This window comes from Antechinus flavipes, chromosome 3 (genome assembly GCF_016432865.1).
Source record: "Antechinus flavipes isolate AdamAnt ecotype Samford, QLD, Australia chromosome 3, AdamAnt_v2, whole genome shotgun sequence".
In the NCBI taxonomy this organism is placed as follows: Eukaryota; Metazoa; Chordata; class Mammalia; order Dasyuromorphia; family Dasyuridae; genus Antechinus; species Antechinus flavipes.
This window is the reverse complement of record NC_067400.1, coordinates 237848731-237865118: the sequence shown is the minus strand read 5'-3', so window position 1 is coordinate 237865118 and position 16388 is coordinate 237848731. Positions and strand designations below refer to the sequence as shown.

The following is a 16388-nucleotide window of genomic DNA, read 5'->3' as shown; positions in this document are numbered from 1 at the left end:
TTTTCATCTATAATATAAGAGAATTGGAATCTTCTAGCTATAACATTGAGTGAGTCTCAAAATTCATAATATTTTAAAATTATTTTAAAATAAGATTTTTAAAAAAACCTTATCCTTATGTCATGGTAGTAGGTATTTCTTTTAAAAGTCATTTAAAAAATATTTTCCACTATTTACCTCACAGGATTATTTCAGGAAAATGTTTTATGATCCTTGAAGTACTACAAATGTATAGTTTTCTGAATTGAAATAATTTTTTCCACTTTTATCATTCATATCTAGTTTTATTGATACATTTTTGGAGAAGTCTGGACCTGTTTTCATCAATGTAGAGAATTCTTTGTGTGCCAACCTACTCCTCTTCAGATGGAGATAAGCAATTCATCTGTTTGCCTGGTGGCATTAAGAAGATTAAGAAACTTCTCTGTGATTACATAACCAGAAAGTGTCAAATAAAACTTGAACCCATGCCTTCCTCTATTTCAAGGCTGATCCTTTTATCAGTTACAGTGTGATCTCTGTCTCTTTCTCTGTCTCTGTCTCTGTCTTTGTCTCTCTCTCTCTCTCTCTCACACACAATCTCTTTCTGTCTCTCTCTCTCTCTCTCTCTCTCTCTCTCTCTCTCTCTCTCTCTCTGCTTCTGTCTCTGTCTCTGTCTCTCTCTTTCTCTCTCTCTCTAGCAATCAGGGTTAACTTGCTTGCCAGGGTCATACAACTAGTAAGTGTCTGAGGCTAGGTTTGTATTCAGACCCTCTTGACTCTGGGAAGAGTGTTCTACCACCAGGTACTTTGTTACCCCTAGGCTGCCTCTCATACCTTTCAGTTATACTAGGTATCTCTTTTCAGACAATATTTGGCAGTAAGACAAAAAGAGCTTTACTTGATGTCCAAAGAATTCATGCTTTATTATTAATATGCCTTATCTACAAGGAATGCGTTCTTCCATGCTAAGTGAGTTCAATATTACTCAAGATAAAGGACCAATTTTTCAAAATGCCAGCCTCACTATCATATTCGTTTATCATGAAGATACGTCCAATTGTTGTACTCTGAAAAGCTTAGTCTCAGCATACACACACAAAAATGAGCTGCAATATTTTGAAATCAGTATTCCCATTGTAATAATATTACTTTTACCTGCATGAGTTATCTAAAATATTAATATGTTAGATGTATATTAAAATATTTTAATTCACTTTTTGTTTTTTTCTTTCTAGGTTGTTTCCTGTTTCCACAGGCTGTTCTCCACCAGTTTGCTACTTTTGTCAATGGAGTTTAAACTGGAATAAATTTACATTTGCTATAGCAACCATCCTAGAACTAGTAGAAGTCTAGGCTTGTTAGCATCACATTAAGTTTCCTTATCTTAGCAGGGCACTTTCATTAAAATTCTGGTGTATTACTCAAAAATGCTTAATGGGTTTACAACATGTGGCAGTTCCTCTTGGCAGAATCCTCCAGATGTGTAGATCTGGCATACTTCAAATAGGGAGTGACAATCTCTTAAAGAGACAACACAAAACACATAAAGTTTATAGGGTCTCTAGGACTAGTCTGATGACTATAAAACTGTTTTGTTTTGTTTTGTTCTCCAATTTAGTTTCATACCATATAGTTAGAAAGCCAAAGTCAGTTCCCAAAATAACCAGGGAAATGCTTTCTAATACATTTCCAAACTGTTGTTGTTATTGAATTGTTTCATACATGTCCAACTATTTGTAACTCTATTTGGATTTTTCAAAGATACTAGAGTGATTTGCCATTTTCTTCTCTAGTTGATTTTACAAATAAGGAAACTGAGGCAAAGCTGACTTGCCCAGAATCACACGTAAAGTGTCTGAGTCCAGATTTGAACTCACAAAGTGAGTCTTCATGACTTCATGTCTTGCACTCCATCCACTGTGCCACCTAGTGCCAGTCTTAACTTTCTTGATATGTTTCCATTAATATACATAGATAAGGAAGCGAGAGACAAGATGGTTAGTTAAGGCAGAGTCTCACCTGAGCATTCCCAAATTCTCCTACAAACATTAAAATAACGTCTCAAAATGAATTCTGGAACAGTAGAACCAACAAAAGGACAGGGTAAAACAATTTTCCAACATATGACAACTTAAAAGTTCAGCAAGAAAGATCTGTTTCATAAGGGTAAGAACAGAACACTGTCCAGCATAGGATGTATGTCCTCCAGCAAACTAACAGTAGATTTTGAAGCAATTGAATTGACAGCAGCTTTTGGAGCTCCTAGACCACAGAAAAGGGGTTTGGACAACTGATCAGCAGAAGATTGCAGGAGACCCTTACTGGAACTGGGTGCTGAACTCTGGTGCTTTTAATTTTTTTGTAATTTTATTAAAGCTTTTTATTTACAAAATATATGCATGGGTAATTTTTCAACATTGACCCTTGCAAAACCTTCTGTTCCAAATTTTCCCCTTCTTCCCCCCACCCCTTCCCCTAGATGGCAGGTAAACCCATACATATTAAATATGTTAAAATATATGTTAAATCCAATATATATATACACATAGTTAAACAGTTATCTTGCTGCACAAGAAAAATCGGATCAAGAAGGAAAAATAAAAAGAGAAAGAAAACAAAATGCAAGCAAACAACAGGAAAGAATGAAAATGCCATGTTGTGGTCCACACTCTGTTCCCACAGTCCTCTCTTTGGGTGTAGATGGCTCTCTTTATCACTGAACAATTGGAACTGGTTTGCATCTTCTCATTGTTGAAAAGAGCCACGTCCATCAGAATTAATCATTTTATAGTCTTGTTATTGCCATATATAATAATCTCCTGATTCTGCTCATTTCACTTAGCATCAGTTCATGAAAATCTCTCCAGACCTCTCTGAAATCATCCTGCTAGTCATTTTACAGAACAGTAATATTCCATAACATTCATATTCCATAATTTATTCAGCCATTCTCCAATTGATAGACATCCACTCAGTTTCCAGTTTCTTGCTACTACAAAAAGGGTGGCCACAAACATTTTTGCACATATGGGTCCCTTTCCCTCCTTTAAGATCTCTTTGGGATATAATCCCAGTAGAAACACTGATGGATCAAAGGTTATGCACAGTTTGATAATATTTTGAGCATAATTCCAAATTGCTCTCCAGGATGGTTAGATCCGTTCACAGTTCTACCAGCAATGTTTCAGTTCCCAGTTTTCCCACATCCCTCCCAACATTCATCATTATCTTTTCCTGTCATCTTAGCCAAGGTTGGTCATCTTACCACTCTGACAGGTATGTAGTGGTATCTCAGAATTGTCTTAATTTGCATTTCTCTGATCAATAGTAATTTGGAGCATCTTTTCATATGACTAGAAAGTTTCAATTTCTTCGTTTGAAAATTGCCTGTTCTTATCCTTTAAAGGACCATTTATCAATTGGAGAATGGCTTGAGTTCTTATAAATTTGAGTCAATTCTCTATATATTTTAGAAATGAGGCCTTTATCAGAACCTTTGAATATAAAAATGTTTTTCCAGTTCATTGCTTCCCTTCTAATCTTGTCTGCATTAGTTTTGTTTGTACAAAAGCTTTTTAACTTGATAAAATCAAATTTTTCTATTTTGTGATCAATAATCTAGTTCTTCTATAGTCACAAATTCCTTTCTCCTCCACAGATCTGAGAGTTAAATGTTTTAATTTGTTTATAGTATCATTCATGAACCCATTTCGACCTTATCTTGGTATAAGTTGTTATGTGTGGATCAGTGCCTAGTTTCTGCCATACTGATTTCCAATTTTCCCAGAAGTTTTTGTCAAATAGTGAATTCTTATTTCAAAATCTGGGTCTTTGGGTTTGTCAAACATTAGATTACTATAGTCATTGACTATTTTGTCCTGTGAACCTAATCTATTCCACTGATCAACTACTCTATTTCTTAGCCAGTACCAAATGGTTTCGATGACTACTGCTTTATAATATAGTTTTAGATCTGGTACAGCTAGGCCACTTTCATTTGCTTTTTTTTTTTTTTTTTCATTTATTCCCTTGAAATTCTTGACCTTTTGTTCTTCCAGATGAATTTTGCTATTATTTTTTCTAGGTCAGTAAAATAGTTTCCTGCTAGTTTGATTACTAAATAAATAGATTAGTTTAGGTAGTATTATCATCTTTATTATATTCACTCAACCTATCCAAGGACACTTGATATTTTTCCAGTTGTTTACATCTGACTTTTTTGTGTGTGGAAAGTGTTTTGTAGTTCCTGACTTTCCCTTAGCAGATAGATTCCCAAATATTTTATACTATCAACAATTATTTTAAATGGAATTTCTCTTTGTATCTCTTGTTGTTGCTTTGCCCTTACATGGACAGGTTTGCAGTACTAGGGTGAGGAGAAGAACTAGCAGAGGAGGCACCAAGGTACACATACCCAAAAGTGCTTTTGGTTACTTACAGACCAGAGCATAAGCCAGGTAAGCAATGGCCATACCTCTCCTCAGATCATACCACCTTGAAAGAACTGAAATTTTAAAATACCCTAGAAGTTGAGACAGTGCTGTTTGCACTCTGGGAGCAGAGACCAATCTTAATATAAAAGTTTAAAAGCTGGAAAAATAAGGAAACATAAAAAAACAAAAACAAAAAATATCTGACCATAGAAAGCTACTATGGTGACAGGGAAGATGAAAACACAAACTCAGAAGATGACAATGAGATCAAAGCAACTACATGCAAAGTCTCAAAGAAAGATGTGAATTGGTCTCAGACCTCATAAGTGCTCAAAAAGGATTCTAGAAATCAAATAAGAGAAACAGAGTTAAAATGGCAAAAAGAAATTAAAATGGTACAAGAAAGAATCAACAGCTTGGTCTTAAAGGAAGAACACAAAAAATACTGAAGAAAATAACATCTTGGAATGAGTCAAATATTAAGAGAAACAAAAATCCGCTGAAGAGAATCCTTTAAAAAACATAATTAGAGGGGCAGATAGTTGGTACAGTGATAGAGCACCAGCCCTGAATTCAGGAGGACCTGAGTTCAAATCTGATCTTAAACACTTAAGATTTCATAACTGTGTTACCCTGGGCAAGTCACTTAACCCCAATTGCCTTAGCAAAAAAAAAAAAAAACCCAAAAACCCACAACATAATTAGCCAAATGGGAAAAGAGGTACAAAAATTCACTTTCAGTGAAATTCATTAAAAATCAGAATTTGACAACTAGAAGCTAATGAGACTTCAAAAAACCCCAAACAAACAAACAATAAGACAAAATCAAAAGAATGTGAAGAAGAAGAAGAAACATCTCATCTGAAATACAAATGATCTGGAAAAGAGATCCAAAAGAGATGATTAAAAATTTTTTGAACTACCATAAAAAGAGAGCCTCATAATCTAAAAACAATTTTAAAAAGGACCTTAGACATTATCTTTCAAGAAATAATCAAAGGAAACTTCCTAGATATTCTAGAACTAGAGGTTAAAATAGAAATTAAAAGAATCCATCAATAACCTTCTAAAAAAGATCTCAATTGAAAAATTTCCAGGAATATGATAGACAAATTCCAGGGCTCCCAAGTCAAAGAGAAAATATTGCAAGAAACCAGAAAGAAACAATTCAAGTATCCTGGAATTAAGATAATACAAGATTTAGCAACTTCTAAGATTGGAAGGCTTGGATTTTAATATTTCAGAAGACAAAAGAGGATTATAACCAAAAATCATTTTCCAAGATAACTGAGTATAATCCTTCAGGAGGAAAAAATTGATAGTTAATGAAACTGAGGACTTTCAAGCATTCCTGATTATAAGACCAGAACTAAATAGAAAATCTGACATTCAAACACAAGACTAAAAAGAAGCATAAAAAGACAAACTGAAAAGAGAAATCATGAAGAATCCAATAAGGCTAACTTGCTTATATCCTGCATGAGAAAATGATTCTTGTATTTCCTAAGAATTTTTTTCGTTATTAAGGCAGTTAGAAAGAGTGTATATAGACAAAGCTGTGAATTGACTATAATGGGATGACATCACACAAAAAGTGCTTTTTGCAGTAAAAATCTCAAATTAAAGATAATATCTCACAAATGAGAAGTTCTTGGTTTAATGACTTTTATATAGTTGCATAGAACCTCCAGAAATCATAGAATTTAATTTTTCTGAATTTCAGAACTTTATTTTTATAGATGAGGAAGAGAAGTTTGTGATTCTCCTATCATACAGCAAATTGATTATTAGCAGATTGAGGCCTAGAGCTGAGATCTAAAATAGGCAAAATCTTACATTAGTTTAATTTCCAGAAATGCTTGTTTAACTGAACTAAATTGTTTTACATATGGTAATTACCTACAAAAATCTAAGCAATCCAGTATCCTTATGCTGTAGTGAGTTCAAGAAGGACTGGTTGAGGCAGTTAGGTAGGGCAGTTAATAATTTCTTAGACCTACAGTCAGAAAAACCTTAGTTTGAATTTGTTCTCAAATACTTACTTACCTCTGCGTCCCTGGGCAAATCATTTAACATTTGCCTACCTCAGTTTCCTCATCTGTAAAATTGACGTTAATAATATCATCTGCCTCTCAGAATTATTGTAAAGACAAAATGAGATATTTATAAAAGTACTCTGCAAATCATAAAATGCTATTTAAATGTAGGTATGATTATGATTATTATATATAACCCCTGCAAATGCTTTCAAAATTCACTTTAAAACCATTGTAGCTAGGAAGTAACTATAAGAACTGATTCTCAAATGGGAATCATAGAACACAAGAAACCAACTCATGACTGGAGGCTCACCATCCACCATGAAATGACAGTTCAGTGTCTCTTATTTTCTAGAAAGTCCTTCTTATCTACTTATTTAATAAACCATGAGGAAGCTTTTGGCTACCTGATGTGAAATTGGAGGAGAAAAAAAAAGTCAATTTCTAATATGGGGAACCAAAGTGGGGAAAAAAGCATCATATTGAGAGGTTGGTAACCTGGGATCGTTAACTTCTTAGTGTTGTTGTTTAAAGACTTTCATTACTTAATTCAGTATAATTAGTTTCCTTTGTGATCCCAAGTGTTTTATTTTAGGCATTTAAAAACATTATTCTGGGAAGGAGTTCATAAACTTCACCACACTGCCAAAAGGATCCCTGACAAAAAAAAAAAAAAAAAGATTAAAATCCTCTGATTTAACTGATGAACAGAGAAATTTAAAAAACCTTAATTGTTAAGTTTCACAGTATTCTAATTTGGCAAATGCCCCAGGCACATACAGGCCATTTCTCTATTATATCACCCTCTTTCCACTATCAGACTCTGAGTATGATACCCCCATTCATTTAATAATAGGCTTAGAATGATTTGGCTCATCTGTAAATCAATCAAGAAACATTAAACACTTACTATGTGCCAGCTACAATGCTAAGAACTGGGAATACAAAAAGAAGCAAAAGACAGTTTCTACCCTCAAACAACTCACAATCTCAAAGGAGAGAGAAGCAGCAAACAAATATTTACAAACTAAACTATATACAGAATAAATAGGGAAGTATTAAAAGAGAGAAGGGACTAAAATTAGGAGGAATCCAAAAAGGCTTCCTATAGAAACTTGGAATTTTAGTGGGATTTTAAGGAAGTCAAGGAAACTAGAAGGCCAAGATGAGGAGAAAGAACATTCCAGGCATGGTGGACAGCTAGAGAAAAATGCCCTGATCAGAGAGATGAAATTTTTAGATATTTTTAGAACTTTGTCAACTTTATAAGAATACAAGTCATTCTCCAACTGATAGTCAAAGGATATGAACAATTTATGGTCATATTAAAAAATTCTCTAAATCATTATTGCCTAGAGAAATGCAAATCAAAACAATTTTGATATATCATTTTACCCTTACCAGATTGGCTAAAATAATTGAAGGGAAAAGCAAAAATTATTGGAAGGAATATGGAAAAATTGGAATAGTAATTCATAGTTGGTGGAATTGTGAATTGATCCAACTGTTTTGTAGAGCAAACTGGAATAATGCTCAAAGTGTTATTAAACTACCCATATCTTTTGATCCAGCAATACCACCACTTTGGCTATTTCCAAAGATGACTAGTGAAAAAGGAAAAGAATCCAAATATTTCTAGCAGCTTACCTTTTAGTGGCAAAGAACAAGAAATTTTGAGAATGCCTGTCAGCTGGGGAATGTCTGAACAAGTTGTGGTAAATGATTATGATAGAATGCTACCATGTTATAAGAAATGATGAGCTCAATGATCTTAGAAAAACATGGGGAAACTTGCACACACAAAAAATGAAGAGAAATGAGCAGAACCAAAAGAACATTGTATACAGTAACAGCAATGTTATTTTAAGAATGACTGACCAAATAAATTATTTTGACTATTATAAATTCCTAAATTAATTATAAAGGACATGTGGAGAAAGGGGTTATCTGAATCCACATAAAGAACTGATAAAAGGATGGAATAATTTTACATCTCTCCAACCCCTACATATATATATATATATATATATATATATATATCCTATTTGTGCCTAACAGTGACCAAGAGGAAGGGGATAAAAGAAAAAAGAAAACCGTTATGCCAAGTTCTCTTTAACTGTCCTGACTCAGTTTCCCTGTACTAGTTTCCTGTGTCTCAGTTTCCTTAACTGTTCTGTCTCAATCTCTTTAGTTGTAAATCCCCCTCTGACCCAGTAAGACTGAGGACTATTTGTTCAAAGGTTATAAATTAGCAAGATAAACAAGAGAGTAGGCCTCCTCTTTTCTGTCCTCAAGGATTTACAATATCCCTCTAAAATATTCCAAGATATCTCATTGATATCTTTACTTCTTTGTATTCAGACATCCTGTCTCTGGGTTCTTAGAATTTGTGGCCTCCCCCATTTTGACAGAGTTTTCCTCGCTTCTTACCCCTTCCTTTTTTTAGAGAAAAGGTATTTAAGAAGTTGGGGTTCCTCCATTCATGGCTGGAGGCTGGCAGCTGGCGGCTGTATGCTGGACTCTTTGGGATGACATTCTCCTCCAGCCCTGGGACCAACATGAATCCCTTGGTCCCAGTATATCTTTATCTCTGTCTGACTGGATAATTTGAGATGAGAGTCCTGTCCAGTCAATCTTACTCTCCCATTAATAAAATATTAAAAAACTCTTTAATCTCTCTCCTGCCTCAGTTTCTCTGGCATTACAAAACAATGTACATGATAGTTTTGTTGAATAGCAAGTTCACAGATTTGCAGTTTCATGTGCAATCAATCATCTTTTTTTTATTATGTTTTTTTTTTTTTTTTTTAGTTTATCAAAAAAAAAAAAAAAAAAGACAGCAAGGCCATTGTCTCTAGATCACAATTCACAGGGCTTGGAACAAGATGCAAGAATTACAATTATTATATATTATATAACACAAAGCACTTTAAACTTGAAATCATAGGTTGTGAGCTCAAATCTAAACTTTGTGTGGAGTCTGTGTGCCTGGGCAAGTCAGCCTGAGTCTCAGTTTCTTTATTTGTAAAATTGGAGTTGGACTAGATCACCTAAGGTCCCTTTCAACTATTGATTTATGATCCTTTGCTTAGTTTCTCTTAACGATTGCTTAACTTAGCATTTTATCAGAATTATCAACTCTACATATGTTCTCAAGAAAGGTCTTGAGGATTAAGTACACCAGAATGCCTTTCTTGGGTTTTAAAAAAAAATTTCCCCCTCAGGTTAGCACTCGAACTAACCTTTTTTCCCCTCTGATAATCCATTTATACCAAAAAGGAAATGGAACCTTTAAAAAAAAATACCTAAAAAACAAAAACAAACAAACAAAAAAAAAACCAAATAACAAAACTCTGAAAAAGTTCTTTAATTCTTAGGGTGCAAAAGAAGGAAAGAACTATAGCTTTTATTTGTTCAAAAAAGTAAATCCATCATGCGCACTCCAAAACATTTAAGCTTCTGGAGAAAGAAAGAAATTCTTGGTTTCTTCATCTGTAAAATGAAGCTGCTGAACCTAAAGTTCCAGTTCTGAGTCAATAATATCCCTAGGGAAGAATAAATGCAACAAACTTACTCTACACCTGCACTTCCAGCTTCCCTTGCGTTTTAGCCTCAGAAACACTAATCCTCCCTGAAGCTGCTGGAATTCTGTTTTTGTGTTCTGGGCTCAGATTCTGCAAATCTGATCATTTATCCGGTAGAATTGAAAGAAGAGGAAGAGGGGAGGAGAAAAAGGAGGAGGGAGGAGTGAAAATTGTGCTGCGCCTGTTTGAAATCCCTCCAATCCGGCCTAAGCTGAAACTTTGTGACAATTTCGTTTTGTTGTTGTTGTTGTTGTTGTTGTTTTAAAGATTTCTCAGTGACAATCCGACTAGGACCACCCCTTCCACCTCCACAAATAAAAGAATATAAAATGTTTTTCTTTTTTTGTTAATTTGTGTCCCTCTCTCCCAGCACCTGGAAGGGGAACAGGTTGGGCTACAGCGTGGGCCCCCTTGACCCCGGGAATCAGCAGAATTGGGAGCACTTGCAGCCCAGGGCTCAGCTCAGCCTCGGAAACTGATGCGGAGTTAGGCCGGTGCGCCCAGGCCCGAGCCTGGAAGCTAGGGAGGCTGGAGTTGATAAGGGCCGGGCAAGTCCATCTCTCGGCTGTTAACGGCCAGCCCCTCCCTTATTCCCTCGGGCTCTTCTGGCTGCCTCTGGGGGCGGTGGGAGGGAGTTAAGGCCGGTTCCGAGCCCGACCCCGAGGGGTGCTGCCGGGGGTGGGGAGAGGACTGACTAACGGGGAGGGATCGGCGAGTGGCAGCGGCGGAGCAGGCAGCCTGGCGGCTGCAGCGGCGGCGGGACCGGGGATGATGCAGTCAGCGACGGTGGCGGCGGCAGCAACAGCAGCAGCATCTCTCCGCTGCCGTCTCAGCCTGCACAGCCCTCGGTGCCCAACGAGGCCGTAGCTGCGGAACCATTGAGGCCCTGGAGCTGCCTCTGCTGCAACTCCGCCGCGGCGCCTGGGGTGGGTTGACAGCGCGCCGGTGGAGACGGACTAAGAGCGGTAAGTGGAGGCGGCTTCCACGCCCCTGCCGGGGCTTCCTTCCGCACTCGGTTCCCGGTACGTGGCCCCGGGCCAGGGGATAGAGCATGGCAGAAGGGGAGGGGAGAGGGGATTGGCGTGCGGGGGAAGAGGACGGGTTGACGGCGGGAAAGAACTGCATTCTCCCTGGGGAGCCTCTGCTGAACGAAAGCACAGAAGCGAGAGAGAACTGGGTGACCCCCCCTCCCCCCACTCATTTAATACACATGGCCGCCCCTGGGGAGCCCTGGGACTAGAAAGCGAGGAACCTGGGAAAGTGGATTTTTCTGGGAAAGTGGATTTTTATAAAGAGGGATGCAGCTGTTGGGAGAAACCGGGTGATGCCTTCCTTGCACAAAGAGGTCGGAATGGGGGATGGGGTAGCAACCCATAAATAAAGGGGGTGTCGGGGAGAAGGGAGAGCTATGATTAAATGAAGGGGAAAGATTTTTCATACCTTCGTAAGAGAAGGGAAAGGAGTGGGAGGAGAGGGACGAATAATTAAGTCTTTTCTTGCAAAGAGATTCTTGGGTTTCCCATTGTCTTAGTTCTTCTTGATTATTTTTTTTTAAAGCTTTTAGATGAATGTAGTATTAATTATGCAATAAAGAGGTATCTTTTTCCGTGGAATGGTGTGACCACTGAAACTATAGATCAGCAGAATATCAAAAATTTATTTCTTCCTTGACTGAGAAATTTACATCTGCGAAGATTGGGAAGGGGTAGCTGAGAGGGGGGCATCGGGAGGGAAAAATCTTCCCTTTAGTTCTAATGTGGAGGTTAGAGAGAGTAAAGAAGGGGGTGGGGGACTGTGCCCCCTTCCGTAAGTCACAGTTAAATTCTACCTTTTGGCAAAAGGAGGGAGAAAGAATTGCTGGAAATGCTCGTTTTCTGCCAGTAGTGCTCCATTCTAATTGACAAGCAAGAAGCACCCTCAGAAGTTTTGAGGTGGGAACATAAATTTTAAGGAGATGTTTGTTTCAAGCAGGAAAGACAGCCAAATTTGCCAAGATCTGAATTCTTTTTTTCTCCCCTCCAGACCTGGAAAGACTGTGGAGAAAAAAAGACACATAACGCAGTTTTTGCTGGATTCAGGTGAGTTAATTGGAGGGCTCAGGGAAGAGTTTCTCAATGCACTTTACTGTGGTGGGCCCTTTCTCCATGAATTTCCTATTTCCATGGGGATGGGGTGGGTTTGATGTATGGGCCTTACCTCTTACTATCTTCCCTCGTTGAGGGGGGTGGAGGGGGAGAAAACTCGATCAGGTTAAAAAAAGGATAGCATAGGTGCCCTCTTTCCCCTAGGAGCCCCTCTACCCCACATAATTGGCACTTTTAAACTTGGCAGTGGCAAATTTGATCTTACCTTAGGTTATCTGTTTTTCCCCTTTTATGAATCCTTTTGGCAAGTTGGTGAAGCCCTTGGACCCACTTCTTTGAATAATGTTTTAAAATGTATAAAATACTCAGGATTACAAAGAAAACCAATTATACTAATAATTGTATACTAATATACAGTTATTAAAAATTTTATTTTTAAACATGAGTTCATTAACTCCAGTTTAAGAAACCTTTGAGATCCTGGTTTAGAATATTAGCATGCTAAAGAAAATTCTTATATCTTCTCTCGATGTATTGAAGAAAATACAGTAAGAGTTAAAAGTCTGAAAAAATTTTAAAAGGCTTTTCTTAAATTTGGATTATTGACAAAACTAAATATAGCTGAAATACAAGAAAGTATTAAATAAGTGAGGCAATTGACATTTGTTAATTATATTTCTAAAGTGGTTGAGTAAACAGAATAGGTGAAAAGAGAGAAAGGATGAAAAATGGGAAACCTGAAAATAGGTAGAGAAGAGAATGGGATTAATTTATAGTTTGAGTGTAATCTAGAAATTTAGGTTCCATTTCTCATAATAGAAGTCTTGAAGAGACATTTTCATAAGTTTAAATATTAAATTCTAAAGTGCTATGTAAGAATTAGATGCCTTTTATATTATACAGGGAATAATATAGTTGGATTAATGATTTAGGAAGGCTATAGCTAAGCTAAATATGAATAGGAAAAGCTCTAATATGTCTAATGGCAAAAGAGAGATGTGTGTTCTCTTTTTCCTATTTCATGATAACATAACCAAATGCAAAAAGCTTTTTTTAAAAATCCTTTTTAATTCTGTAAGTTTGTCTTGTATTCTAAAGCTAATATATTATCCAATATAAGATAATATAAAAAAAATTAAAATTTGCAAAACAGATAAACTAGGGATGATTAGAAAAGGATTTTTCACCTTTCAAATGATTTTGCATAATAGATTCCTTAGTTCCTCTTGCACATTTTACATATAATTTACTCTCCAGGAACATATGTACTGTATCTAGGGAGGTAAAAGTAAATAACTAAGGTGGTTAAATATATACAAGGTACCTATCAGGGTAGCTTTGTAGCTGTTAATGATTCTGGTTTTGTTTTGTGTTTTTTTCAATCCAACACATTTATAGGAGAAATTCCAAAAGCTAGAACCTTGGTCTTGGGACATGAAGTGATGAAATATGAATTTGGGTCTCAGCAGGTAGGTGAAGGAAGCAATTGAGTCCAATAACTATTTGAAAATGTGTTTATGTGGATATTATCTGAACCTAGAGAATTTATCTTGACCTTGAGATAGGTCTCATTATTCTTCAAAATGTTAGCATTCTTTCATTTCCAAAACTAATAGCTTTAAAATCATTCTGGAGAAAAATAACTCTGATGGCAAGATCAAATTCAAACTTTATAGATTTAGTATTTGGGGGAGAAATATTCATGAATTAAAAAAAAAAAAAAAAAACAGGACCTCATACAATACAAATTTATGGGCTTTGTTTTTTCCACAAAGATTTTTCTTGAGTCAAATGGCATTTCTAAATTCTATATTGGACCTGTTCATGTGACCTAGACCTGTTCTTTCCTACCCAGGAAGTTGGGAGTGGGGTAGGCAATCATTTCCCAGAAAACAATTTGGTCCAAAAGATGCATCTGTATAGTTAATAAGAACTGTGACTTCCTGGACTTAGAATCACAGTTCAAATCTTTTCTCAAACGTTTGTTAACTATATAATTCTAGACAAGTCACTTAAGTATTTTCATCCTCGGTTTCCTTATCTGTTAAATGGGGATAGAATAGCATCTACTTTGCAGAGTTATTTAGACATTTTGTATCTAAATTACAAGATGCAAACTTTAAAATGCTATGATAGTATTTTTTCTCTATTGTGTTTGTTCATGGAATTCTAAATTTAAAGCTGGAAGGAAATTTAGAGATTAAAGATCCAAACCTCCTTTTTTAACAGATAAGGGAACCATGAACCAGAAATATCAAATTGACTTGTACAGGGTCACTAAGTAGTAAATTGCAGCGATAGTATTCAAATCCAAGTTCTCTGCCTTTGAATCTAGTTCTATTTCTTTTCCACCACTCCAGATTTTCTAGTCTGAGGAACATTCCCTTCAAGAAAGAAAGAAACAGAATAGGATTTGAGAACTTTTTCTCTTTCATCCATTAATATTACACTATCTGCCTCTGCCCTAGGCACTAAGGGTTTTTGCAGAAACATAAAAGTTTTTCATTATCAGGCCATAAGATCTAAAATTAACAATTCATCTGGGAATCACAGTGTCTCAGAGTTGGAAGAAATCTCAGTGGCCACTAATCTAATTCATATATGTTGAGATTAAATTTTAACAAAAGAGTAAATTAAGGCAGATCTGAGAGCAAGATAACATTTATTATCAGGGACATACTACCAGTCAATAAATGTATCCATGGCTTGCCTCCACTGATACCAGACTTGAAACAAAATAACAGTTCCCTTTACGGTTGAGAAGTACAGAACAAAGAACAGAACAGGGTAGATGACATTATGGGACTGAGTGCAACATGACTGGTTACAGAGATGAAAGGCAGAAAACAAGATGATTGGTTGGAAGTTTGACAATGGATGCTAGCTAGCAATGACACCCCTCTCCCCTTCTCTCAACAGACTAAGAAGTGGTCTTTGTTTGAATCCAGGTATGGCATAGTGGCTCAGACTTTTGAACAGCAAACCAGACATCTTTGATGGATAGCTTATTTTCTCACACATTCTGGAAAGATTAGCAAAATCCCTTGAGCAGGAGAGCTGAATTTTTAAAGTTAAGTTATCACAGGCTAAGTGAATTCTGAACCAAGTTCAAAAACAAAGAACCATGACTTAAGCAACTATAGGACAAAATCGGCTAATTGAAAATAAGATCAATAAGAAAATGATATGGGATCAATTTCAATTGAAAAAAATTCCCTTGATAGCAAATCCAACAAGGGATCCTCTGATCTTTTTTTTGACACTCTCCAATAAAGAAGAATCCCTACCATTACCAAAATTAAATATCTTTGATCTAGATCTTTGTCATTATATTGTCATGATTTCTTATTTAAAGCCTCCTTAATCACATTGATTTTGGTCTTAGACTATAGATTCATAATCTATTTTGTTTCTTTAACTTTTTAGATTCTAGTTTCCAAAAGTATAGAGTATAATTCTGACCTACCCATTTATTTCAATCTTTTTGTTTGTTTGTTTGTTTTACTCCCTTTTTCTTTGCCACTCATATTTTTTTGGTTTATCAGAATTAGGTCATAGTAGCCTTTCCCTGACTTTCTGAGATATGAAGTAGTTAAAGAGGCCTGATCTGCTTTTAGAGGAATGACACTTCTGGAGATGTTTGATTAAATGAAATATCCCATCACTACATCTTTCCTTTGAGGATTTATAGTCAAGAATTTAGGGCCTCTAGGTGGTGCAGTGGATAGACAGCTGGACCTGAGATGGACTCATCTTCCTGAGTTCAAATCTAGCCTCAGACACTTAGCCACATGTCCTGAACAAATCAGTCAACCTTATTTGCTTCAGTTTATTCATGTATAAAATGAGCTGGACATGGAAAGGGCAGTATCCTCCAGTATCAGTGTGTTTGCCAAGAAAACCCTAAATGTCATCATGAAGAATTGGACCCTACTGAAAAATAACAAAGGAAATTTCATTCTTGTATTTGAGGATAGCAGTTTTGTAGCTTGTAGAGAAAGAGAACAAATTAGAACAAGATTATTGCAGTAATCAATGGTAGAAGTAATGAAAGCCTAGAATAAGTGTTTATGGTTCTTTTAGTATTTCATAGATACCCATGGCAGTCATCAGATTCCCTCAAGGTATTTTTTCCCTCTCATTATATGGCTGGTCCATTTTCTCAAATAAGGATGTGAGCAGAGAGAAGGAAATAGATCAGAAAAGTAAAGGTAGAATCAAGAAGTCTCAGCCAATGATTGGATTTCTTTTGGATGGCAAATGAAC

General features: G+C 36.2%; 1 protein-coding gene across 4 annotated transcripts in view; it reads left to right on the top strand.

The window, feature by feature from the left end:
* The first annotated feature begins 9841 nt into the window (after positions 1–9841).
* CHST10 (carbohydrate sulfotransferase 10) overlaps positions 9842–16388 on the top strand; it is a 50889-nt gene continuing 44342 nt past the window's right edge. For 2 of the 4 annotated variants that reach the window (XM_051984731.1, XM_051984727.1), the window contains exons 1-3: positions 9842–11003; positions 12061–12116; positions 13521–13591. In XM_051984731.1, coding sequence (XP_051840691.1) covers positions 13572–13591 — 20 coding nt within the window. In that variant the 5' untranslated portion in view covers positions 9842–11003; positions 12061–12116; positions 13521–13571. Of the gene's footprint in view, positions 11004–11025; positions 11384–12060; positions 12117–13520; positions 13592–16388 lie in introns of those variants that run through there. The other 2 variants (XM_051984728.1, XM_051984732.1) reach the window with 2 other exon arrangements.